The following is a 22,812-nucleotide window of genomic DNA, read 5'->3' on the forward strand; positions in this document are numbered from 1 at the left end:
GAAGCTGATACTCCTTTCAGAAATCTTACTATATGTTGGTGCCTTGCCAAGGTTTTTCCTTGAACCTTTGAAACTACTGGCAAGAGACCTGCCACCTGTCTTCGTAACGTGGCTGCCGTCAATTTCTGCTTAATGCTATTGTGTAGGGATTCCAATACCTTTTATGTGTGGAAATATGTAATTAACTTTCTTCCTCCTATACCACCTAATGAACACCTTCCAGGTATAGTTATATATTCTAACTGTTGACTTCTTTGGGGATGCCAGAATAATATTCACTATCTCTGCACTGTATCCTTGCTGTTTTCAGTTTTGCCACTCAACCTCCAGGCGGTTAACTTCAACCAGTCTGGATCTTTATGCCACACTGGACCTTGTTCGAGGAGGTCTGGAGACACTGGCAGCTGCATCAGTTCTCAAACCGACAGCCTTATCCAAGTAGAAAACCATGGCCTTTTTAGCCAATATGGTGCAATGAGGATCACTGTTGTTCTGAGTTGTATCATCCTCTTTAGAACCCTTTGGCAACACTGGCAGTGGAGGGAAGGCACATGTGGACATTCTGTCAGCAATGCATCTATTGCCTTTGCCTTCAGATGATGATATCTGGACATGAACCTTTTTGTTTGCTTGTTTTCCTGAGACGCGAAGAGGTCTGCTTCTGGCTCGCCCATCCTTTCTGTTATCCAGCAAAGACACTTCCCTTTAGATGCCACTCTACCTCTGACAGGGTGGTGCAACCCGGTCAGTCTGCTCTTTTGTTTTCTACTCCTCTGATGTGCTGTACTCTGAGCAACTTCAGGTTCCTTTCCTCCTAGTATAATATTGCAGCCACTCCTTGTGTAGCACTGATGACTTTGAGCTGCCCTGCTTGTTTAGATAAAGCTTCACCGCCACATTGTCTGTTCTAACAGATGTTTCTTGTAGCACACTGAGTGGAAGTGCAACAAGACTAGATACACTGTCCTCCTTTCCAGCACACTTATGGGTAGTTTGGTTTCCTATAGGTTCCATGAACCTAGCAGCGACTTACATTCGCCTTCCCTTTCCTCTCCCCACAACAGGCACCCTGTGAGGGAGGGAAGGCTGAGAGAGCCCTGATATCACTGCTCGGTCAGAACAGCTTTATCAGTGCTATGGCAAGTCCAAGGTCACCCAGCTGCCTGCATATGGGGGAGTGCAGAATCGAACCTGGCATGCCAGATTAAAAGTCTGAACTCCTAACCACTACACCAAGCTGGCTCTCTTAATTAATGATATTTTATTAATGATATTTTTATGTATTCTTGTGGGGTTTTATTACTGTGTAAACTGCTGTGAGGCGGCTTTGCTCACAGCGGCCTTTTATTGTCTACAATAGGACTTTTCCAGCCAATGAAGGTTTGCTGTGTCACAGACCACTAGTTCATCAGTGATTAACTACAGACTAATCAGAGTGGATAGACTGTCCATTTATGACTAATTTGCATTCCTCAGTCTAATATAAACCTGAGCTGGATTAGTATAAATCACACAGATATCAGTAGCAGAGAATCAGCAATAGCTGACTCGCATATGTCCAGAAGCCTATATGCTGTATAACTCTGAAAACCACTTCTAAAGTGACGTCATTAAATTTTTGCCTCAAAACATTACCAAACATTACCTATCCCATATTGAACTGTTGTTTACACATGTATATATTTAGTGAACTTCACATATATTTTTTCTTTATAAGTAAGAAATTTGCTCTCAAAATTTTGACCGGAATTATTGTTCAATCAAGTTGAGATACAGGAACATATCTGCTCCATGGTTCCTCTTAATATTTGTGAAACAGCCCTGGGGGTGAAGCGAGTCCAGGGTGTCTGAGTTGGAATAGGGCCAATCAGCTGGATGCATCCTGATTGACCCGACCCCTACAGCTCCCGCCCTCCATGCCTGCCTGCTCGCCACTCAGTGACCCTCCACACAGACACGCCTGCACGCCGAGGCAACCACATTGTGAGGCTCACCTACTACAAACGCCAATCTCCAGCACCTACCGCACCACCGAAAAGCGGCTCAGGAGGCCCCCATGATGACGACACGGATTACCTGTGCTCCACACGCTTGCCGCCACCACTAATCCTGACCAACGGTGCCCGCCCCAGGGCCGCCACTCTTCCCGCTCACAGGAGCATCCCGGTAGCAAGCACGTTGCTGTGCCACTGCCGCCCAGCTACACTGCGAAGAGGCAGATCCGTCACCGCTATGATGCTGCCCGTGCCTCTGCAGCCACTCCGCTACCTTCTATGCATCCTACTAAGTTGCCAGCTGTCCCTGAGCCGCCCGCAGCTGCCGCGCACAATGCTAACCCCAACTTCCCTGCCACGACCTGCCCAACGAGCTAAACAGAGACCCAGTGAACCCACGCCCACAGCGACTCTCCCCACCCAACCGCCACCACTCCACTGCCTTGCACACATTCTGCTACACCACCCGCCCGCGCACCACAGCCCTGAGCCTGACGCCGCCACCCCTCGCCCCATTGACCTGCCTGCTGAGCCGGGAGAGCTCTCTGCGGGTCCAGTGCCCTGCCTCCTGCCCCGCCCCAAAGCTCCCTGCCACTTGCACCTGCTGCATTTAAACTGCAGCAAGCCTGCAATGCTAGTTTGAAATGCTAGTTTGAAAATAATCAGTTTTGAAAGAAGGCACATTTCATGAGACCATCGAAACAGGGATATCAGCTTTGGCAAGTCACAGAGATTGATTCTGAAACTCTAAGGCTAAAGATAAATCCCCTCAGCCACCTGTCTCCTCCTTTTTAATATAGTAATTTAATGTTGGGAAGGATTTTATGAAATGAAATCACATAAATATTTTCTTATAGAGTACCTGGGATAGAGAATTCTGGCTTGTAGGCCAGATCAGCTATGTATGAGGATTCCATGAGAGACAGATGGCTTCTCTGAAGAGGGTTTTCTGTGATAAGTTAAAATAACATAACAAGCATTCCCATCCCAGGAGCAGCTGTTGGCAAGTGAGCAAAAGAGAAGGTGTTATCTGTTTGACTGTGTAGGAATACACTTTATAAATTATATATGTGTTTTATAAATGAGTCCAAACATCTGTGTTCCGTTTGTTGTGACACACCTAGAACTATTTATTGCCAGAGAAGGGCCCTATCATTTAAAATATATAACTTAGAAGGAAAAGTTGCATTTTGGGTTGGATTTTTTTTAAGAATCTGTAACTTCACACTCTAGTATTTTAACTGTTGTTTAAAATTCAAATTTTGTTTTGTGAGCAAGCTCAAATAACATGGCATTCAATTTACCTATCCTAAAATTTAAAAGGTAGCAAGAAACCATCCTCTCTCATCAACTCTTCTTTTTCTTTTGACACTTCTGAAATTGCACATTGTATTTGGCATTTATATCTCCTCATGAAAGAACATGCAATCCTATTCACCCTGAACTACTAAGCGTACGAGGGAGGGGCAATATAAAAATCTAATAAATACAAAAATAATTAGAAATAATAATAACTTACATAAAAGAAAACATTTGGATTAACTCTCATGCTAAAAGTGTTGCATATGAAAATCTAACCTTTTGAAATGTAGGTGATACCCATGATCCTCCAAACCTGCTCTTGATAAGTCGAGACCAAGTTCCAAGAGGTAAGGTTATCATTCACTCACGCACAAAGGCACACACACAAAAGCAAGCTACGGTGGCCTCTCCATACTTATCAACAATGTACTATTGTATAACTAGAAACCTAGATAAGTAGCATTACTGCTCAGTGGAAACAAATTCACATTATTTAAGTGTTCATTTAACTGAGACACCCCTAGCCTGTTTTAGCTACACACAATTTAAAGGACATACAAGAAACAAAACTGAATTTATGGACAGACTAGGCACAGGCAACTGATGGGGTGGTTGTAGTGGAAAAAATAGCTAAGCTGCTTTGTTCTGTTGCTTTTTCAAACTCTGGTTCAGGCCTGAACTGTAAACAGTCTGCCAACTGATCGGTAAGTGTCTTCAATTAAGCCCAAGAATGAATTGTCCTTGGGAAATCTTGTATCTGTGACCTTGAAGCTTAGTTAGCTAGTCCTGTGTTGAACATTTGAAGATAAGGTGTTCTCTTCCCAGCTTTCTCCAATTAACACCATGGTGGTGCAAATCACAATGATGTCAGCTTTTTTAGCTCAAGCTTTGATTACTTGTTCCCTTAATTTGCCACCTTGACACCAAAGATGCCATTGGCCTAGTTCTTAATTGGCATATGAATATGATTGGCCTTGTGTCTGGAGGCCCCACATGGGATTGCTGCATAAAGTATCCATCTTTACTTATGTCAATTGTCTTACTCTTGCTGCCCCAACCTCATTTTGTGGGACTTACGTCCTGTGGAATACCCTTGGGTTTGACCAACTTTGAAACTCTGCTTATGCTCTTAGACTTTGAAATTCAACTTTGTAACCTATTGCTTGTGAGTATAAGTATTTAGATAGAAATACTACACCATTATTTTATTCACTGCTAGTATTGTGCATTTGTGCACCTTGAAATACATATCAAAATACTTTTTATAAACTATCTCTCTGTTTCTTGAATGTGCTATAATGGTAAATTCCCAGTGTCTTCTTAGTCATACTATCCTTGAGTTTGGCAAGGTCTCTGTCCTGGATATGGTTTGAGATGCCTTGGGTAATTCCTTGATAGGTTCAAGAACTACCTCTGGAATCTTGGAGACTAGGAATAAGTTCAGATGTGGTGGCAGCCCTACCTTACAGGGAAGTGATGTAGCCTAACTCCCTACTTTGTAATTGTGCCTCTCTCAGAAGTGATTACCCAGAGGGATGTCTGAGGATTCAGCTTTCCTCAGGAGAAATTGCAATTGGGGTGGGAGAGAAGATTTGTCGTTTTTCCTGACTGTTTCCTAGGCTAGATATACAGGCGATAAGTCTCCAATGCTTTCCCCCATGACGAATACAAATGTCACAACGGTTGCAGTGACCTCCCCACAGCTTACAGAGAAAATAAACCAAGCAACTTGCTATTCTCTTTTCTTTCGCACTTTTTAATTCCCAACTGGAAAGATCTGACATTCTTTGAGGGCACCTTCTCATTTTGCACTGTATATTCTGGTACAGATAACACCATGAGAAAGCCCATGGGTACCAAGCATTCACTGAGAATAAATCACTGCTTTCCATACTGGAAAAGGCAGAAGAGGAGGGGGTACCAATAAAAATGCATGTGCACCATTCTTCAGCAAAGTGATGGTGGAATCAGGAGTCTGTACCTGAGTACAAAATGAAAAATGAGATCTCGTTATGAGAAATTGGTTGCCACTGTTTAGAGAAACATTCCGATTTTCTTTTTTTTGAATATTGAAAAAGCTGGCAGGAAGAGGAATTAGCACCACAGGAGCTGACTGCTAGCTCCGCCCTCTACTGAGTGGGCCTTTGTGCTTTGAAAGGCTGGTGCTTGCCAAAGGCAGCAGTACTTGGAGCAGGGAGGAGGAAGTGGCACAGCAGGAGCTGACTCAGGAGCTGAGTCAAAGGAAATAATTCCAAAGGATTTTCATCTAAACATCTGGAAGAAATTCCTGACAGAGCAGTTTCTCAGTGGAACAGGCTTCTTCGGGAGGTTCTCAATCTTTGGAAATTTTTAAACAGAGGATGGATAGCCATCTGATAAAGAGGCTGATTCTGTGAAGTTTCAAGAGGGTGGCAGATTACAGTGGATGAGTGATATTGTTGTGACTGTCCTGCACAGTGCGGGGGATTGGACTAGGTGACCCAGAAGGTCCCTTCCAACTCTATTATTCTATGAAATAAAAGTTACTCCACCTCCACTGCCCTGGCCTTAGTAGAGTCTTTAACAGCTGGCAAGTTAAAAACTCTGTAGCCCTGCATATTGGCAACATTATTCTCCTGTAGCCAAGTCTCATGGAAGAAGATAACATCATAGCCTCCTATTTTTTTTAAAACCCTGATCCTACAAGCTTATTCCCCCACCCTCAACATTCCTAGATAATAATTGGAATGGTCAATTTGATCTTTCAATTCTTCCAACATTTCTATGGATATCTGTAACAAAAATCAGCCATTTTTACAGTCAATCCTTCAAGTTACTTCAGTTCAATGTTCTCTGGTGTTTGGGAACTATTATGCATGTATCAGTTTTCAACACAGTCAGTTTGCCAACCTTTTAAAATCGCCCCTTAAAAATGTCTTTAAAACATTCCCATTTATGCATGTGCTGTGATACTGTGTCACCCCCCCCCCCCCAGAAATTATGCACCTTAAAAAGTCCCAATGGTAACTCTGGGAGGGGGAACTTTCTCCATTGTGCTGTAATGACACCTGACCACCACTCTGGCACATGCCGACAGCAGGGCCTCATGGGAATTGTAGTTCATGGACATGTACACCTAACAAGAAATTTCCCTGGGGACACACAGGTTTTTGCCTTTCAGACAGCTGCTGAGCCAATGCAAGGCAGCACAGGGAAGATCCCTCTGCTGTCAGGTTTCTTCGTTGCCAAGAAAACAGTGTCTTTGACTGGATGCAAAAGAGAGGTTTATTCTAGAGCAAGCAAGTTAACTCAAACATAAACATTGTCAGCACTTAAATTTCAGTGCAGTTACACAGTATATAACCTCCAACCCCCACTTGTGGGATTCAATTAATGCGGGAAGCCTCAAAGGGTAAACAATCCAGGTAGTTGGGAACTCTCCGTGAAACTCAAGGACAGTTAGGGGTAAGGTGGAAAGATACACATTAAGACCACGACCATTTGACAGAACCAAACTGGTTCTGACATTCGCTTTGCCACCCTGATAAACTATCAAACAGCCGCTCCCCCTTCCCCTCCATGGTCACTCATTAGAGGTTCACTGCCATTGCAAGTAATTATTTGTGTGATAAAGTTCTACAGAGAAGCTAGTTTTGTAGTCTCAGGAACGTTCGAGGAGGGAATTCCGTTGCTAGGCAATGCCATTCCCTTCCCAACTAGTTTTGTCCTCAATTAGCATTTCAATTGCAGCTTCGCCTGGAGCTGCAGCCAGTATCTTTAATGATGTGATGGGCAATGGGAGACCGAATCAAATTGCATGTTCATATGATCACTGCCACTGAGGAGGCAGAAATCAGCAGCAGGCACCTCAATCTCCCATTGGTGGACGAGGGACTGAGAGCAGAATAAGGGAGGAGACTAAAAACATGCTAACATTTATGCATTAAAAAAAGGCCATCCTCAATGCCGTCACAAAAGAAAAGACATTATAAAACTAACATCAGAAGCTTCGCTGAAAAAACACTGCCGGAACTGTGAGCAGCATTTGCAATAGAAAATTTAAATAATACGATGGGATTCGCACTGTAAAAACAATTAAGAATTTTAAATAAGATGTTGTTTCTGGCAATCTTTTTGCGAGTTTTCCATGCTACATAACACAACCAGGAGTGGTTGTCCATACATTCCACAGTTCTGAGTTGTTGATAATGTACTGGATACTACACCCCCACATGCTTTTAATCTGGTTCAGTGCTGGTTACTTGGGCAAGCAGCAAAATCAACAGTTGTCATTGTGACGAGGCCAGATTTCTGGAAGGGACTAGTGCAATGATTCCCCTTACTATCCAGAAGTTTGTTTTAATGATTCAAGTGTATGTAATATCTCCTGTTGGTTCAACTGAGAGAAGGTGGAGAACAAGTTGTTCTCCTCAATTGAATTTTTAACCTGCAAATTGTCAAAGGTTTTGTCTGCTTGTCCAGAGAAGTCACATTGTCGATTAAGGATAGAGAAGTCATATTGTCTATTGAGTCTCTGTGGGAACTCATTTATATTAGCTACATGAACAGGATGGGTTTCTACTTCAGAACTGGTTGTATATACTTGGAAACACGACAATGTTCTAAAATAATTTCTTTGATGTAAAAGAAGAGAGCTCTTTGAAACTGATAAGGACTATCATTAAGCATCTCTCTGGCAATCAGCTCCACATCTTTCATACTACTTCCAAAGAGTGTTATCAGATGCCTTCTAGCTTTTGATTTTGAGTTCCATTGTGGAATATATCCATTTAAATGAGAGATTGTTAAACAAATTTTATCAGGATGCAGGATCAGTCCATATGTATTTTCAGACATGGGAAGCTTGCTCATTAAACTTAGCCTTTTTTGAATATTTGCTGTGGGAGAAGAGAACAAACAGACTGCAATTTATGAGCCTTTGTGGATTCTGAAAGTTCATATTTCATCAGGCTTCCTACTAGGGAGACATTTAATTAAACTAAGAATATCTAATTAAAATGAGACGGGAGTGGTCCATTACTACCTCTTTGCCTAATCCAGCATCATGCCTGTCACATGGAGCATTATCAGTCATCAGAGACAAAATGTAGAGATGTCTAAAAATATTCAGGTGGGACACTACAAAGGTGAATCTGTCTTTTGTTTTAAAAATAGCAGTGCCCAGAACATTAGTGTTTTATAATCTCATCTACGACTCCATCCCTCCAAGTGAAAACTGTTGAGAGTGCAGCAGTGGGAAGAAACAAATACCCCATAACTATATACACAATGTACTACAGCTGCTACAGAAATTTTTTTTGTGTACATGTCTAGTTCTTATCTGATGAACAGTTATTGATGAGCAAGTTGCAGAACAACAGTCCCCAAAATGAGCAACTCCTACCACCACAACAGTGAGAATGGATTAAAGCTTAAAAGTGTAAAGGACAACAACACCCCAAGAAGAAGAACCAAACAAACAGTGCTGCCCCCCAAAATGTTATGAAAAGTCTAATGTTTATTTCTGGTTATCTAAATCAGGATCTAATAAAGTTACTAAAAAGAGATTTACATGGCAAGATCAGCAGTCTAGTATCTGTGATGTAGACTCTTTAGGTGAATCATCCTCTGATGAGAAGAATTCTTTTAGAAAACCAGTTACTAGGCAGTTTAGGCAGCAGAATAAAAATGTTACCCAAGGCTAGAGAAAAGGAAGGAAACAAGCCTAGTAGTTAATCTCCCCTCTAAACAGTTTAGTGAGGCTTTATCAGCTCGGCAATGAGATTTTTAAAATTATTTATTATTATTTAATTTTTCTTTTCTTTCCACTCCACGTTATGATTCCTTTAATACTAGAGTGGAACTCTATACACTTTTTTGTTTAGTTAAACTGAAAGCCTTCTTTAGAGATTCTGCCATGCCCCATACAGCTCCTTTTCACTCTCATTCTACTTGTAGTCCTCCTGGGGAGTTTCATGAAGTCAATGACTTTCAGAAATTAGTACTTAAAGATGTAGCATTAGCAGAACTTAACCTCCCTAAAGTATATCAGAATATTAGTATTTGGGGTGGAAAATTAATTCAGTCCTTTAAGGATGACACCAACATTACTGCGAAATCTGCCAATAAAGGGGGCCCTATTGTTATTCTCAATATAGAAGATTATAGAGCAGAAGTGCAAGAGCCTTATTCACAGTAGTCTTAATAAGAAGTGAGTTTCTTATAAGCCTACCTATTGCCAAGTTGCAGCAGTGCGAATAAGATCTAGTATGGATGGCCTTATTAAACTAAACTAAACAGGGGTCATAGTTAATGTCAACATTGCAACCATTAGTTATGAATTGTTATGAAACCACTGTTATTACTGTTATTAAACCACTGTTGCTCAGTTGATGTTCTTCTGAATTATAATGTATTTCTCTTTATGTTCTCCTGTGTTCTATATAAACTGCTTTGAGCCACAAGGGAGGGCGGTACATAATTGTAATAAAATAAAATAATAATAATAAACATGGTTTTAGTGAACAGCATGAAACCATATAACAAAGCAATTCACTGCTTTTATATTCACAAACTGCCCCATGGCATCTCATGTGGAAAGGACTTTCTTAGCGTTATCATGCACAGGGACGGAACAAGATTGCTTTCTTTTCTGTCTGTTCAGATTTGTATCTAGAAGCGAAGAGGAAGCAAAAGAGAAGAAATTTCATGGATGGATTGACAAGCTTAAATGGCCCAGGAACAAGCCTAGTACTCCAGGAGCCATTATGCTCAGACCCAGCCAGCAACACTGACAGTGCACATCAGCTCATCCACTGCCTAGGGGGTAGGGTAACACTGAACACGGCATCTACTGAAGGATCTGATCCAAGTGATTCCTACAGAGCTGGTGGAGCTGCCAATTCCTCTCCAGAGACGGGACTCAGTACAACCTTGGAGATATCACCACAGCAGAGAATGCTGACAGTATGCTCCCTTAACCATAATATTGGCACAAACCTGTTCATTTTTCCAAAAGAAAAAGCAACTATTCTTCCTTCTGCAATTGGGAGCAAAACCAAATGTTCAGACTCAAATTCTGGCCTCCCTGCACTGTAGCTTGCTATGCTCCCCATCATATCCCCATGAGTCACTGGACATCTGGAAATAGTGTGTGGATAAAGTGGGTATCTGCAGTGGGAGAGGAGAGTCAGCCCCTTCTTCCAAGATACCTTTCTTGGGCTGTTAGTCCCTTTGCCAATCAAAACAACTAGAATTCAAACCCATTGTCATTAGATCAAATTTCTTTTTTTGTGTGAAACCAAAAATGTGTGAACGCAGAACAACAATGACAGGGTGGATGCACCAAATACTAAACTTTAGTGATGGGGATCCTTAATGATGGTCATTCTGTTACAATTCTTCCTGGAACATTCTGCCCTTGCATTACCCATTACCCAACTGTTATCAGGAAGCCCTGAATTGAAGTGGATGTTGTAGAAGTATGCCAAATGTAACTTGGAGCAATTACTAAATTGTCAGCTACCAAGGACCCTGGAAGGTAGCAAGCAGAGTACAAAGGGCACATTGCTGTATCTTATATTAAAAAAACACCTGACATTGTAGTATTACAAAGTTCTAGGAAACAGCAGGCAAAAGCCCAAGGAACACAAAAACTCCTCTAAGATTTCCCTTCTAACCATGAATGAGAAACATACGAATGTGTTGCAGTAGGCAAAATATGTCATATGTTGATATGACAGCAACACAGAAATCAGTCCAGCATTGGGCTAGCATGAGAAAGATGCTAAGAACAAATCAAGCACTGGAATAATTGTTACAAGATGCCCAAAAGTTTAGATGGCTTTTCCACAATATAACGGAGAACAGGTCTGTCAATGCCATTATACTTAAAAAGAAACTTTCCTTCTCCAATAGTAAATGTTGGAAACAAAATCAGGTAACAAGCTTTCTCCAGCACACACGGCTGGGTAGCTGACTATGGCCAAGTAGCTGACCATTGTTTGAGACAAGATGCTAAACTACATGAATCTTTGAAACCAACCAGCAAATCACTTTTTATGATCTTGTGTAAAATACCTAGGCTCTCCAGGGATAAACTAGAAGCCACTAATTTCCCACTTCACAGCATGTAATGGCACATTTTATTTTAGGTCCAAAAAAAAAAAAATGAAGCAATGAGCTAGAATAGCTCTTAGCCTGACAGCTCCTTGAACACAGCAGACAACAGTGCCAGACTTTCATCAAAAAGGAAATATAGTCAGTTGCAGGGAATATTTGCAAGTGCCAAAAATAGAAAGTTCCTTTGAAGAGGTGTCCAGCCCCGCCCCTACTCTCGGGTGGCAGACCAGACTCGATGGACCATTCTCCAACCCCATACCCCCAAGAGCCCCAAGATGCTCCTACAGGCCATCCCCCCCCCCCCCGATGGACAACCGAGCCACACGGCACCATGGATGCCAGCTCAGCTTGCCGCCACACTTGGAGCTCTGCTGGCAGTGCAGCAGGCCACCACCGTAGCCCTCATCACTGCTACTGGCACCTGCACAACCCGAGGCTGCCAGCGATACCAACACTGCCCCATCTCAGAGGGCTGTCGTCTGCACGGCCCTCGCTGCCATCTTGCCCATTCCCAGCAACTGCGGGGGCTTCCTTCGCAGGGAGGCTGGCAGTGAGACATGCTTGGCACAGTCCCCTACTGTCATCAAGACATTTGCTAGTGATACAGTATTTTTAATTTAGGAACCAGAGACTCCTAAACTACAGATCAGGAGGTGACTTGCCAAGAAAATCTCTGGTCCTCAAGTACAAAGTATGGTGACAGTTATAAATGTTGCCTTGCATTAATAACATGACTTGGATCACCACAACAACTGGAAAAGGCTGGAGGGTAGAAGTTTAATTATTAGATTCTGATAATATTCTGCAAGCTCAGTGAGCCAGGAAGGGCCAAAGGCCAGGATAAGTTTGCACACAGCCAGTGTAGGAGAATTACTCTGGAAGCCTGTGCAGAATTACTTAAGTTAACACCCATTGAAGGCGTTGGGTTTAGGGCTGGAGTAACTCTGCATAAGATACTCTATAAATGAATCCCAGCAGAAAAAAATCTTGCTGAACTGGGACAAATTTTTATTTTATTTATTTTAAACAGTGTCCTTAGAGCACACTTCCCTGCTTGCCTCCACAACAGACACAATGCACAGAATAGTTAGACCAGGCTTTCTCAACCAGGGTTTTGTGAAACTCGGAGGTTTCTTGATGACCCTGGAAGGATTTCCTAAATGGGTAGGAGTTAATTTTTTTTAATTTTTTTAAAAATGCGTTAAACATTTATGTTCATGACAACCTACCCCTCCCAAATGGCCAGTCATGGGTCAGAAATACTGAAGGCTCAATCACAAACTATTCCCTTAAGAAGAAAAGATGGAAGGAGCCTAAGGAAGCCAAGATGGCTCCATAAGCAGCTATCAAATGATTTGGGGAATAAAAAAGAGTCATTTAGGAAATGGAAGGAAGGAAGGCCTTATTACCAAACAAATAACCAATGATTGTAGGGAGAGGACTGGGGGAAGAGGTAGCTGTGAATTTCCTGCATTAGACTAGATGAACCTTCAGGTCCTTTCCAGCTCTTTATTTCTAGAATGTCACAAGTTACACACACATACACACACCCTCTAGTAGTGAATCGTATTTTTAAAAAGGGCTGGGGTCCTGGTGCCCCCACAACTCTCCTGGCATCTAGGAGGCTGATGGGGGGCGGGGAGTAGCAGGTCAGCACTCCTAGCTTGGGGAGGGGGGGAAGAATGGTAAGAATGGTGCAGAGTAGGTGCTCGGCCTCCCATCACTTTTCTTGGCTGGAGGGGAGGGGAAGAGTGGCTGGACCAGTGCAGAGTGGGTGCTTTTCTTGCCTGGGGTGGAAGAGTAATGGGGCCAGCACGGAGCGCGCAACTGGCCTCCTGCTGCCTTCTGCAGTGCACATGACAGGGGCAAGAGCAGTGCAGATGGCACTGAGCACAACAGGTCATCCATCCCCAATCTCCTTGCCGTGAGGAGTCCTTAGGGTGGATGTCAGATGTGGGAGATAAACTGACTGGGCAAAGAGCTGCAATGGGCCTCCGACCCCGGCAGCAAATCAGACTGCTCTTTAGCAGTCAGGACACAACAAAAGAAGAAACTGCTTCTGGGATTCAAATGCTCGTGGCCATAATCCAGTAAGTCATACTTCCAAGTAAGTTAACAGCACGTCGGTTCAAACCCGGAACAACAGCTTTTATTTACAGCAGCAGAAAGAATGTTGCAGAAATTTTAAAGCAATCTTCAGCATTTAAAGCAATCTTCAGCAATATTACCTGTGGTCTTTTACTTGCTCATAAATGATGAATTTGTGTATTAAAAAATTAAGCTGTTGGAAAACCAAGAACACAAGGCTGGTTTATTAATACCACTGCAATCCTTTAATAAAAAGTTCAAAATGTTAAATTAGTCTTTTCTTTTTACAACTCATAGTGCAGCCCTAAATGGCAGTATACACTTCTCAGTCCATTCAAGTTAATGATCTCCATGTTGGAATAGACAATGTACAAAGAGAAGACCCTGCAGGAGGCAGCAAGAAGACAATTTGATAGAACAGGGAGGACAGCACTTTCTTTCTTGTTAAAGTGTCGTTCCTTGTCTGCCTCCAGATTGCTACTCTTAAGGCAATTTCCTCCTTTTTCTCAGAAGTGCCACATTCAGTCTTTCTCTGGCTCTCAGTTAGGAACCTCTCTCTGTCTCTTCTCTTTCCTCCCAAGTATATTAATTCCTAAATTATCTACTCTGTAATCAGGTTGTGCACCACTGCTGTATCAATTACTCTGCCAACATTTAGAAGGGTATAACTTAAGGTGACCAGATTGTCACACTTTTGGAGGGACATCTGGGGGTACCTGGCAAATTGTACTTATGTTGAAATTAAAAATATATATTACAATACTATTTTTGCGTTCTATGAAACTTTTTGTTGCTCCATTGTTGTTGTTGTTATGTGCGAAGTCGTGTCCGACCCATCGCGACCCCATGGACAATGATCCTCCAGGCCTTCCTGTCCTCTACCATTCCCCGGAGTCCATTCCCCGGAGTCCATATTGCTCCATATCGACCACATTTTTAATCAAGAACCCCCCCAGTCAATGGTGTCCCGCTTTACCAATGTTAAAATCTGGTCACCTTAGTATAACTGCTCAGAATTCACTGTCAAGATCCCTAATAATACATATGCTTGTAAAAATGCCTGGGTTAAAAAAATAAAAACAAAAATGGTTAGATTTTTTTTTTAGATCACAGTGAACTCAGGGATAGTAACTTTTTAAAATATAATTTTATTTATTTCATGGAAAGGGTGGGGGGTGAAGGGATTGATGTACGGTATACAGTGCTGGGAAGGAGGGAGAGGGACATAGGTCAATTTTCAAAATGGTTAGATTTTGAGTTATTTTAAAGTCAGTAGCAAGTCTGAAGACAATGGTTAATTTTGCTCCAGCATTGCAGCTATCTACTAATAGCAGGCTTCCAAAACTGAAACCAACACAAAATCCCACATTTGACAGAGCTCTCTCACGTCCAGCCATCTTTCTTATGGACCATAAGTATCTTTGGCAACTCTTGTGTACAGATTACAAAATCTCTGTTGATTGCCTTATTTCAATCACAGAAATTCTTCACTCTCCCGGGTTGCATCACCTATATTTCCGGAACTCCTAAAAATACTTGTGGGGAAAAAGGAAGACATGCTAACCTGTGTACTGGAAAAGCTGACGCTTCAGAGCACACGCAAGATGTCTGCTTAGTTCAAGTTGTCTCCTGTAGCTGTTTAAATAGTGTTCTTTCAACACAATCTGACCTTTAAATTTCATCCACAGCACAGTCTGTGCGAACAATTGGAAAACACTCCCAGGGAACTTTGCCAAATAGTAATAAATCAGAGAATCTGGCTAGGATCAACATAGGAAAGAAATGAAGCTGGAAGAGGAAAGAATTTACCAAGACTTGGCTTCTTAAATAAGCTTAGATTAGTAGTAGTTTATTTGGATAGATTCAAGTGGGCAGCCATGTTGGTCTGAAGCAGCTCAAAACAAAATCAGAGTCCAGTGGCACTTTTAGACCAACAAAGACTTATTCACGGCGTGAGCTTTCAAGTGCAAGCACTCTTCCTCAGACTATTTGGAGGTTTATTTGGAGGTATTCTTATATTGATTTGATTCCAAAATCATAACATTTCATACTTAATCTACGTTTTTATTTTCAGAAAGTTTGAGATTTAGAATTAGGCGTCTGAGGGAAGGTTTTCATTTTCCTATGGAACCTTCATTTTCCTATGGAACCTTCAAACACTGTATCTCACTGAATGCCAGATACTGAGGTCAACCTATGGAGAGATCTTGACAACACCCTGCTTCCTAGAACACCTGGCAGGAAACAGAACTCTGCCTCTCTGGTTTATCTACCTTCATTTTTCAATTCCTTTTGAAAACATTTACTATTTCATATTTTTCAAGAAAATTTAAAAGTGATTGACACAGTTGTGCTCCAGAGTTCTTAACTGTCATGTGCATTAATCTGTGCACATATGTGCTTGCATGTGCTATGTACAGCCCCTGGATTTGGGAATCTTACACTGCCTTATTTGCTTACTAGTGTTAAATTTAAAGAGACATCTGGATGCTTGAACCCTAGCATGAAACCATTCATTTGTTTAGCAAATCACTATGACACTCGATTATGAGGACATATCTAGAAACACTTTTATCTGTTATGTATTTTAAGGGCTATATCAAAGCAAGAATGCAATGTAGAAGAGGACAATGATGAGTTGGTTTTTATAATATGCTTTTCACTACCTGAAGGAGTCTCAAAAGAGCTTACAATTGCCTTCCCTTCCTCTCTCCACAACAAAGTCCTTGTGAGATATATGGGGATAAGAGAGCTCTGACAGAACTGCTCTGTGAGAAGCGCTCTAATAGGACTATGACTAGTCCAAGGTCACCCAACTGGCTACATGTGGAGATGCAGGGAATCAAACTTGGCTCTCCAAATTAGAGCTCAGTCATTGCAGGGCTGTCACCCATATCCCCATGTCGACGAAATGGCAAGCAAGAAGCTAGTGTTATATCACGTCAAACACTGCTGTGAGGTAAAGCAGCACCAGCAAGCACTGACCCGCCTTGGTCAAATTGCCACTGGAGTTCCTCCAACAGGGCAAGCAGAGCCATCTTCACCCCACAGTCAGAATGGAAGCCAGATTGGAATGGGTTATAGAACAGAATCATAGAGTTGGAAGACACCTCCAGGGTCATCCAGTACAACCCCCTTCTGAATGCAGGAAATTCACAACTACAAGTGCCAAAGCTTGATCTATGTATGCTAGCAGCTGGTCCATAGTCACCTGTTCAACCACCTTCCCCAGAAACACAAGATGTGAGACAAGGCAGTAGTTTGAGGGGTCCCACAGATCTGATGATGGTTTCTTCAAAAGAGTGCAAATGACTGCCTCCTTCAGACCATATGGGAAGGTCCCTGTAGACAGGGAGAGATTTATCATATACTGAAGTGGTCCTCCTACCCTTTTATTGTTCATTTTAAGGAGCCACAAAGGGCAGAAATCTAGTGGACAAGTGGTAGCAATCTATCCACCTCAGTTTGCATCAGGCACCTGAAACTATCAAAGAAAACCTATGAAGGCCAAGGGGCTTCCAGTTCTTTTACTGCATTATACACTGGGGAAGTTCATGATGGAGTGTTGACACTTTAGCCACAAAATATCTTGCACAAGCCTCACAGCTGATTTCCAATTGTATACCATTTGGATGTCCTTCCTCAAGGATAGTATTCTACATAATCGCACTGGGCATGAGCTAGCAGATGCAATGGGAAAAACTCATGCTTTGCCACCTTCACTCATAGGCTTTCATATCAGTCCTATAGGATGTTCTCGAAGCTTCAAGTCTTCCTCCAAACTCGCTCTAACTGTCTCAACTCCTGCTTCTTTCTGCACAGCTCCTCAGTATACCAGGGAGTTGGTTTAGGATGGGAGAGGAGAAGGCATCGGGGCACAGTTATGTCAATGGCTGCCAATATCTGGCTACGCCAGTTATCAACCAGCTCATCCAATGAGTCGCTGGGAGGCCTTGGGTCCTGCAGAGCATTCAGGAATCCTTCAGGATCCATAATTCTCTATCAATGTCCACCCCTGCACCTAAGAATAAATCCATGATGCGGCCAACCTGATGGGTGGGATCAGTAAAAAACTGCCACCAGGTCCAGGCCTAAATCAGAAGCCATCATATCTGCACTGACATTGAAGTCACCCAAGACATGTTTCAAGTACTGTTATGCCCAGGCAGCCACTGCCTCTAGCAGGCCCAACAGGGTATCTGGTGGTGTATTAGGCAGATGGTACATAATCAGATAGCCAAGCTCTCGACCATTTCTCAGCCAGCTAGCCCAGAATATAATATTAAGATGAGTGGTATATCCAACCATCCTCCAAGAAGTGTTCTTCCACCCTAAGAAAAGTTCCTCAAACATATCAGCCACTTGGAGAAAGACTCCTCAAGTTGGAGGCCAGCTTCAAATTTCGCACTTCATTTTAACTTCTAGAAAAAGGCAGAAGCCAACGTGAAATGGATCAAATCACACCAAGCCATGAAGCATTCTAGCCCTGATTAGTACTTACCACTATAACGAAGTATGATGTGTTAAGGATCAGCAGTCTGCTCAGAGAGACAGAGCGTACATCCCCACCCCCGTGTAGGAATATATAAGCCCACTTTCTGCCTTTCCTGGAAGAACACAGAAGCTTTCTGTTCTTTTGAATCCTCCACTCCTGTTCATGCAAATGCACAGGCTACTGTCTTGACTCTGCATAGCCTTGAACCGGACATATTATTCAAAATATTTCCAACCAGCTGACAGCTGTTCAATTCAGCTGTATGCAGGCTTGGCTTCTTCAAGAACAGCTTCACAGTTCCCTCCCTTCAGGATAGTCAGAACCATGCCCTATTTTAAACAAAGAAGAAGAAGAAGAAGAAGAGTTGGTTCTTATATGCCGCTTTTCCCTACCCGAAGGAGGCTCAAAGCGGCTTACAGTCGCCTTCCCATTCCTCTCCCCACAACAGACACCCTGTGGGGTGGGTGAGGCTGAGAGAGCCCTGATATCACTGCCCGGTCAGAACAGTTTTATCAGTGCCGTGGCGAGCCCAAGGTCACCCAGCTGGTTGCATGTGGGGGAGCGCAGAATCGAACCTGGCATGCCAGATTACAAGTCCGCACTCCTAACCACTACACCAAACTGGCTCTCAAAGCATCAGTCAAACACTTTATTTATACTCTTTTTGACCAGTACAATAAATGCTGGGATATCAAAACAAGTAAAATGTGAATCAAAAACATAGATAAAATGTTAAGAATAATAAAATAACCATTTAAATAATGATCAATGTAAAGTTATAAACATGTGACCATTATAAAAATGCAATGTAATTTATTTTCCTATAAAATTTTTGAGCAATTTAATTGTGGCAGCAAATAATTGGGGGGTATATAGGTGGCAAATCATCTGTCAGGACTCAGTTGAACTCATGCATTCCATCAGAAGGAATGAAATTTATTTCATTTTTTTTAATTTTAAATTTTAAAATAAATTTTAAAATTTATTTACAAAATGTGCATCCTGCCTTTCTGTCTTTACAAAAGCCACCTTGGTGGCTAATAATTTAAAATATACGTAAGAAAATCACATCTCAAAGTCACTTAATCACCAAGCATCATTAATTTTTTAATACACAGAAAACATAAAAACAGCAATTATAACATTGGCTAGGAAGGATGGAATTTTGAGGTGAAGCCAAATGAAACAAAAATGTCTTCATCTACTGATAGAAGACTGCAACAGAAAGGGACAGATAAATCTCCCTGGGGAAAGAGTTCCAAAGCTTTAGTGACATGACCAATAAGGCCCTCTTCTCAGGTTACTACCAAAGTTAGGTTTTGGAAGGTAACAAAAGCAATCAGGTAGGTTTGTAAGGGAGTAAGCAATCCTCCAGATATGTTGATCCAAACAATATAGGGCTCTGAAGGTCCACACTAACAAACTAGGAGCCAGTGTAGGCATTGGTCCAAAAGTAAGTACCGTCAAACAATTAACAGAATGGGCAAGGTTCAAACATAGCAGGCTTCATTTCCTCCAAGCAACTTTTCAATGCCCTCAGGATACACAAACTGAAGCTTATCCTGCAGAAGTCATTCAAGTCACATTGGGTGCCAGGATTTTGGTAACATGGCTATTTCTCCAAAGAACGTGGTAACACATGCTTTCTACCACACAGCCTTTCTGACAGGAGCCCAATTAAGCAACTCCATGATGCACTTACTACCAGGTCCTTCATTCAAAGGAGAAAGCCACTGATGACAATTTGGTAAAAGCCAGGCTGCAAGACAGAGTCAAGCCATTATAGAACCAACTCACGTATAACAAATCTATCCCAATCTACTCAAATGAATGAGCCAGACAAATGGCAAAACAGCAAGCCATCACTAGGAAGTTTAATATATACAATTTACCTTTGGGTTTGTATTCTTCATAATCACAGTATGGGTTTAAACAGACAGAGTTTTACAAAAGATATGCATTTACCTGTCTACTTCCTTGTTTAGAGGAGCAGCTGCTGGTACTTCGTGAAGGTGACAAGACTTTTTGAGAAGCACCAAGGCTCTTTTCTTCAGTCATGATCTTGGAAATGGTTTCTTTTACATCAATTCAATTATTGGAAGTTTGAGAAGACATAGAAGAGAATGGTGAGAGTCATTGCTTCCCCAAATGCAATCCGATGGCATTCTTGGTGCTGCAAGGAGATTCCTAAAGGAGATAAAAGAGTATCCAAGGCGCTTATCAGGTGTGATCCACAATAATTCTTTGATATCAGTCAAGACTCTACTTTTTCAGCAATGCATTCTGGCAACATAGCTACACAATTAGCAAATGTGTTGAGAGGTAATGACCAATTTTTGAAAAGGAGTGACGAATTAGGTTTAAAATGATGGAAACACAAATTTATACTACATACTAGAAGGCAAGGTAGCGGTGAGGTCTAGCATCACGGGGTCCCCCTTTCTGCTAGGCCTTCCTCCCTGCCTTCTTGCATTGGCTGCTGCCCCCATGGTGCTGATGCTGAGGCTCACTCACCCCTTCCTTCCCAGGTCCCGCCCACTGGCTGGCAACCTCTTAGTGGGAGGTGACATCTCGGGTCCCCCTCGGTCCACCTCCCTGTGGCAGCCAGGCCCTCCCATGGTGCCGAGGCCAGGCCTAGCCCCCCAGCCCCCACCCGCCAGCTGGCCACCCTCCCAGGTGGAGGCCAGTACCCATCTGGTTGCGCAACCATCTGAGGGCATGGGTCAGAGGCGAGCACAGCCCGTGGATGGGCAAGCAGAAGTGAGGGCTCGCATAGCAGCCCTCCACCCCAGCTTTCTGTGCTGGCCGCTCCCCCCCCCAGCATACCAAGGCCAGGGCTCGGCCTCTCCCACTAACCATGGTCCCAGGCCCTTCATCCCTCCCTCCCAGCTCGCTCGCCAGCTGGCTCACCTCTCGGCATCAGCACAGTACAGCGGGCTGTCCCCTCATCCATGTGGAAGAAGTTGGAGGGGGATGTGGCCAGGGGTGGGACAGGCTACCTGATCAGCCATTCGTTGGACAGTTGGCCACTCAGGCACACAATGAGTGTAAATCCCACCACCCCTTACTGATTTTATTTATGGTACAGATTTAGTACTACTTTTCTCAGAGGCCTTCAAAAAGAAGCTGGATAGGAACTAGTCTGGGATAATGCTGAATCCATATCCATGTAGTACTATTGAAAACATATCCTAGTGATTCTCAGTAATCCTTATAACAAACCTATAATGTAGGCTTAAGGCTGCCCATTGGAGTTAACAGCAGAGATTGGAGCAGAAGCTGGTTCAGAATTCAGAAAGGCTAGAGAGGGTAGTCTTGCCTACGACTCCCTATTAAGGCAGGAAGAAGACTGGCAAGGGTGCCCCCCACCACGAAGAAAACAGGAAGTGAAATCAAGTCCTGTCTCCCTGAACAAGTGGCAGGAAACACCCATCGAGATGTCCTTCTGACTCAACTGGGAGAACACAGTGCTATCCTAAGCAGAGTTACACCCTTCTAAACCAAATTACTTCAGTGAACTTCAAAGGATGTAGCTCTGCTTGGATTATAATGTTACCAACTGCAGATCATCTTTCAGTGATTTTGTAAGTGTGAGATACTCTATTTTGCGGTAGAGATGTTAGACAGACTGACCTATCGGGGTGCTTTCCAAATATTGTTTCCATAGGCTCAGTTTGTTAGAAAGTGGCTCATTCTTGCAGTAATATCTAATACTGTGGTCAGCTTAAATGGCCAAACGCAACTTAATTCTGAAGGAACAGATTCAAATATGCATCTGAATACAGCAGACAATGGTAGCTGACTTACGCAGAGAACTATGTGATCTATAAGTGCCAACTCAGATTAGGAAAATGACACAAAAACTTAGCTGCTATTGCACAAAACCTTTGGCAGATTATGAGGTTATTGATCCTGGCAGAAGAATACTTCATAATAGCAGGGGTGGCAGCCTGAATAAAATTCTTGCCAGACCCCCCCTCCTTCCCATGGCAATGTTTAATGGAAGCAAGTTACCATGGTAACAGCTTCTTTCCACTTTGCATAAACACAAGTCCTTATTTTACTATTTATTATATGATTATTTTCTATTCTTATTTTTTATTTCATTACATAAAGAACATTACATGCTCTTATTTTACTGCTTCATTACATAAGGGATAGCATTCAATTGAGCAGAATTTTGAATGGTAACAAGATGACTGTGGAAAGGAAAATGCTGGTCTGGATGAACAGAAATGAATTCACAAAGGCAAATCTTGCGTTTATAAATACAACGGCCTTTTTTAAGGCAGTGAAATGATATGAGTATCTCAGAAAGTGATATTGGTGTTTGATTAATGGAATCTAAATTTGTTTTATTAAAGCTTGGACAATACCATCTGGAGCAATCTTGCTTTGATGCAGAGAATACCAAAGTCATTTTTATGGTCTTAAACCTTATGAGTATGTTATAATACCACACACCTTGTCCCCAGTCAACACTGCCATATTTTACATATCCTTGCTTTCCATTTATAGCAATGAACAATATTGTATTATGACCATTTGTCTTGTTACTATGGTTATTAACTGCAGCCACATTTATGGGGCAATCTAAAGTAGAATTACATCCTTTCTAAGCCCACTGAAGTCAAAGGCTTAGAAGGGTGTAAACTCTTAATGGGATTGTACCATTATTCAACCAAACTGTGTGACAGTGTCTGTCAGATTTGGCTTTTCTTTGACATAGTTTTTGAGAAGACCCACTGGGATCATAACACAATGTACCATACTAATTCTTGTACTTAAACTTAATATACATCTAAGAAACAGTGAGATGTTGTGGTTATAGTA

The 22,812-nt window shown here is 42.3% G+C and overlaps 1 protein-coding gene across 5 annotated transcripts in view; it reads right to left on the bottom strand.

The window, feature by feature from the left end:
• The window catches only part of OSBPL3 (oxysterol binding protein like 3), a 102,131-nt gene that overhangs the window by 40,647 nt on the left and 38,672 nt on the right, over window positions 1–22,812 (bottom strand). For all 5 annotated transcript variants that reach the window (XM_077304608.1, XM_077304606.1, XM_077304605.1 and 2 more), the window contains exon 2: window positions 19,945–20,166. In XM_077304608.1, the coding sequence (XP_077160723.1) occupies window positions 19,945–20,037 (93 nt within the window). In that variant the 5' untranslated portion in view covers window positions 20,038–20,166. The remainder of the gene's footprint in view (window positions 1–19,944; window positions 20,167–22,812) is intronic.

Source organism: Paroedura picta, chromosome 11, assembly GCF_049243985.1.
Source record: "Paroedura picta isolate Pp20150507F chromosome 11, Ppicta_v3.0, whole genome shotgun sequence".
NCBI lineage: Eukaryota > Metazoa > Chordata > Lepidosauria > Squamata > Gekkonidae > Paroedura > Paroedura picta.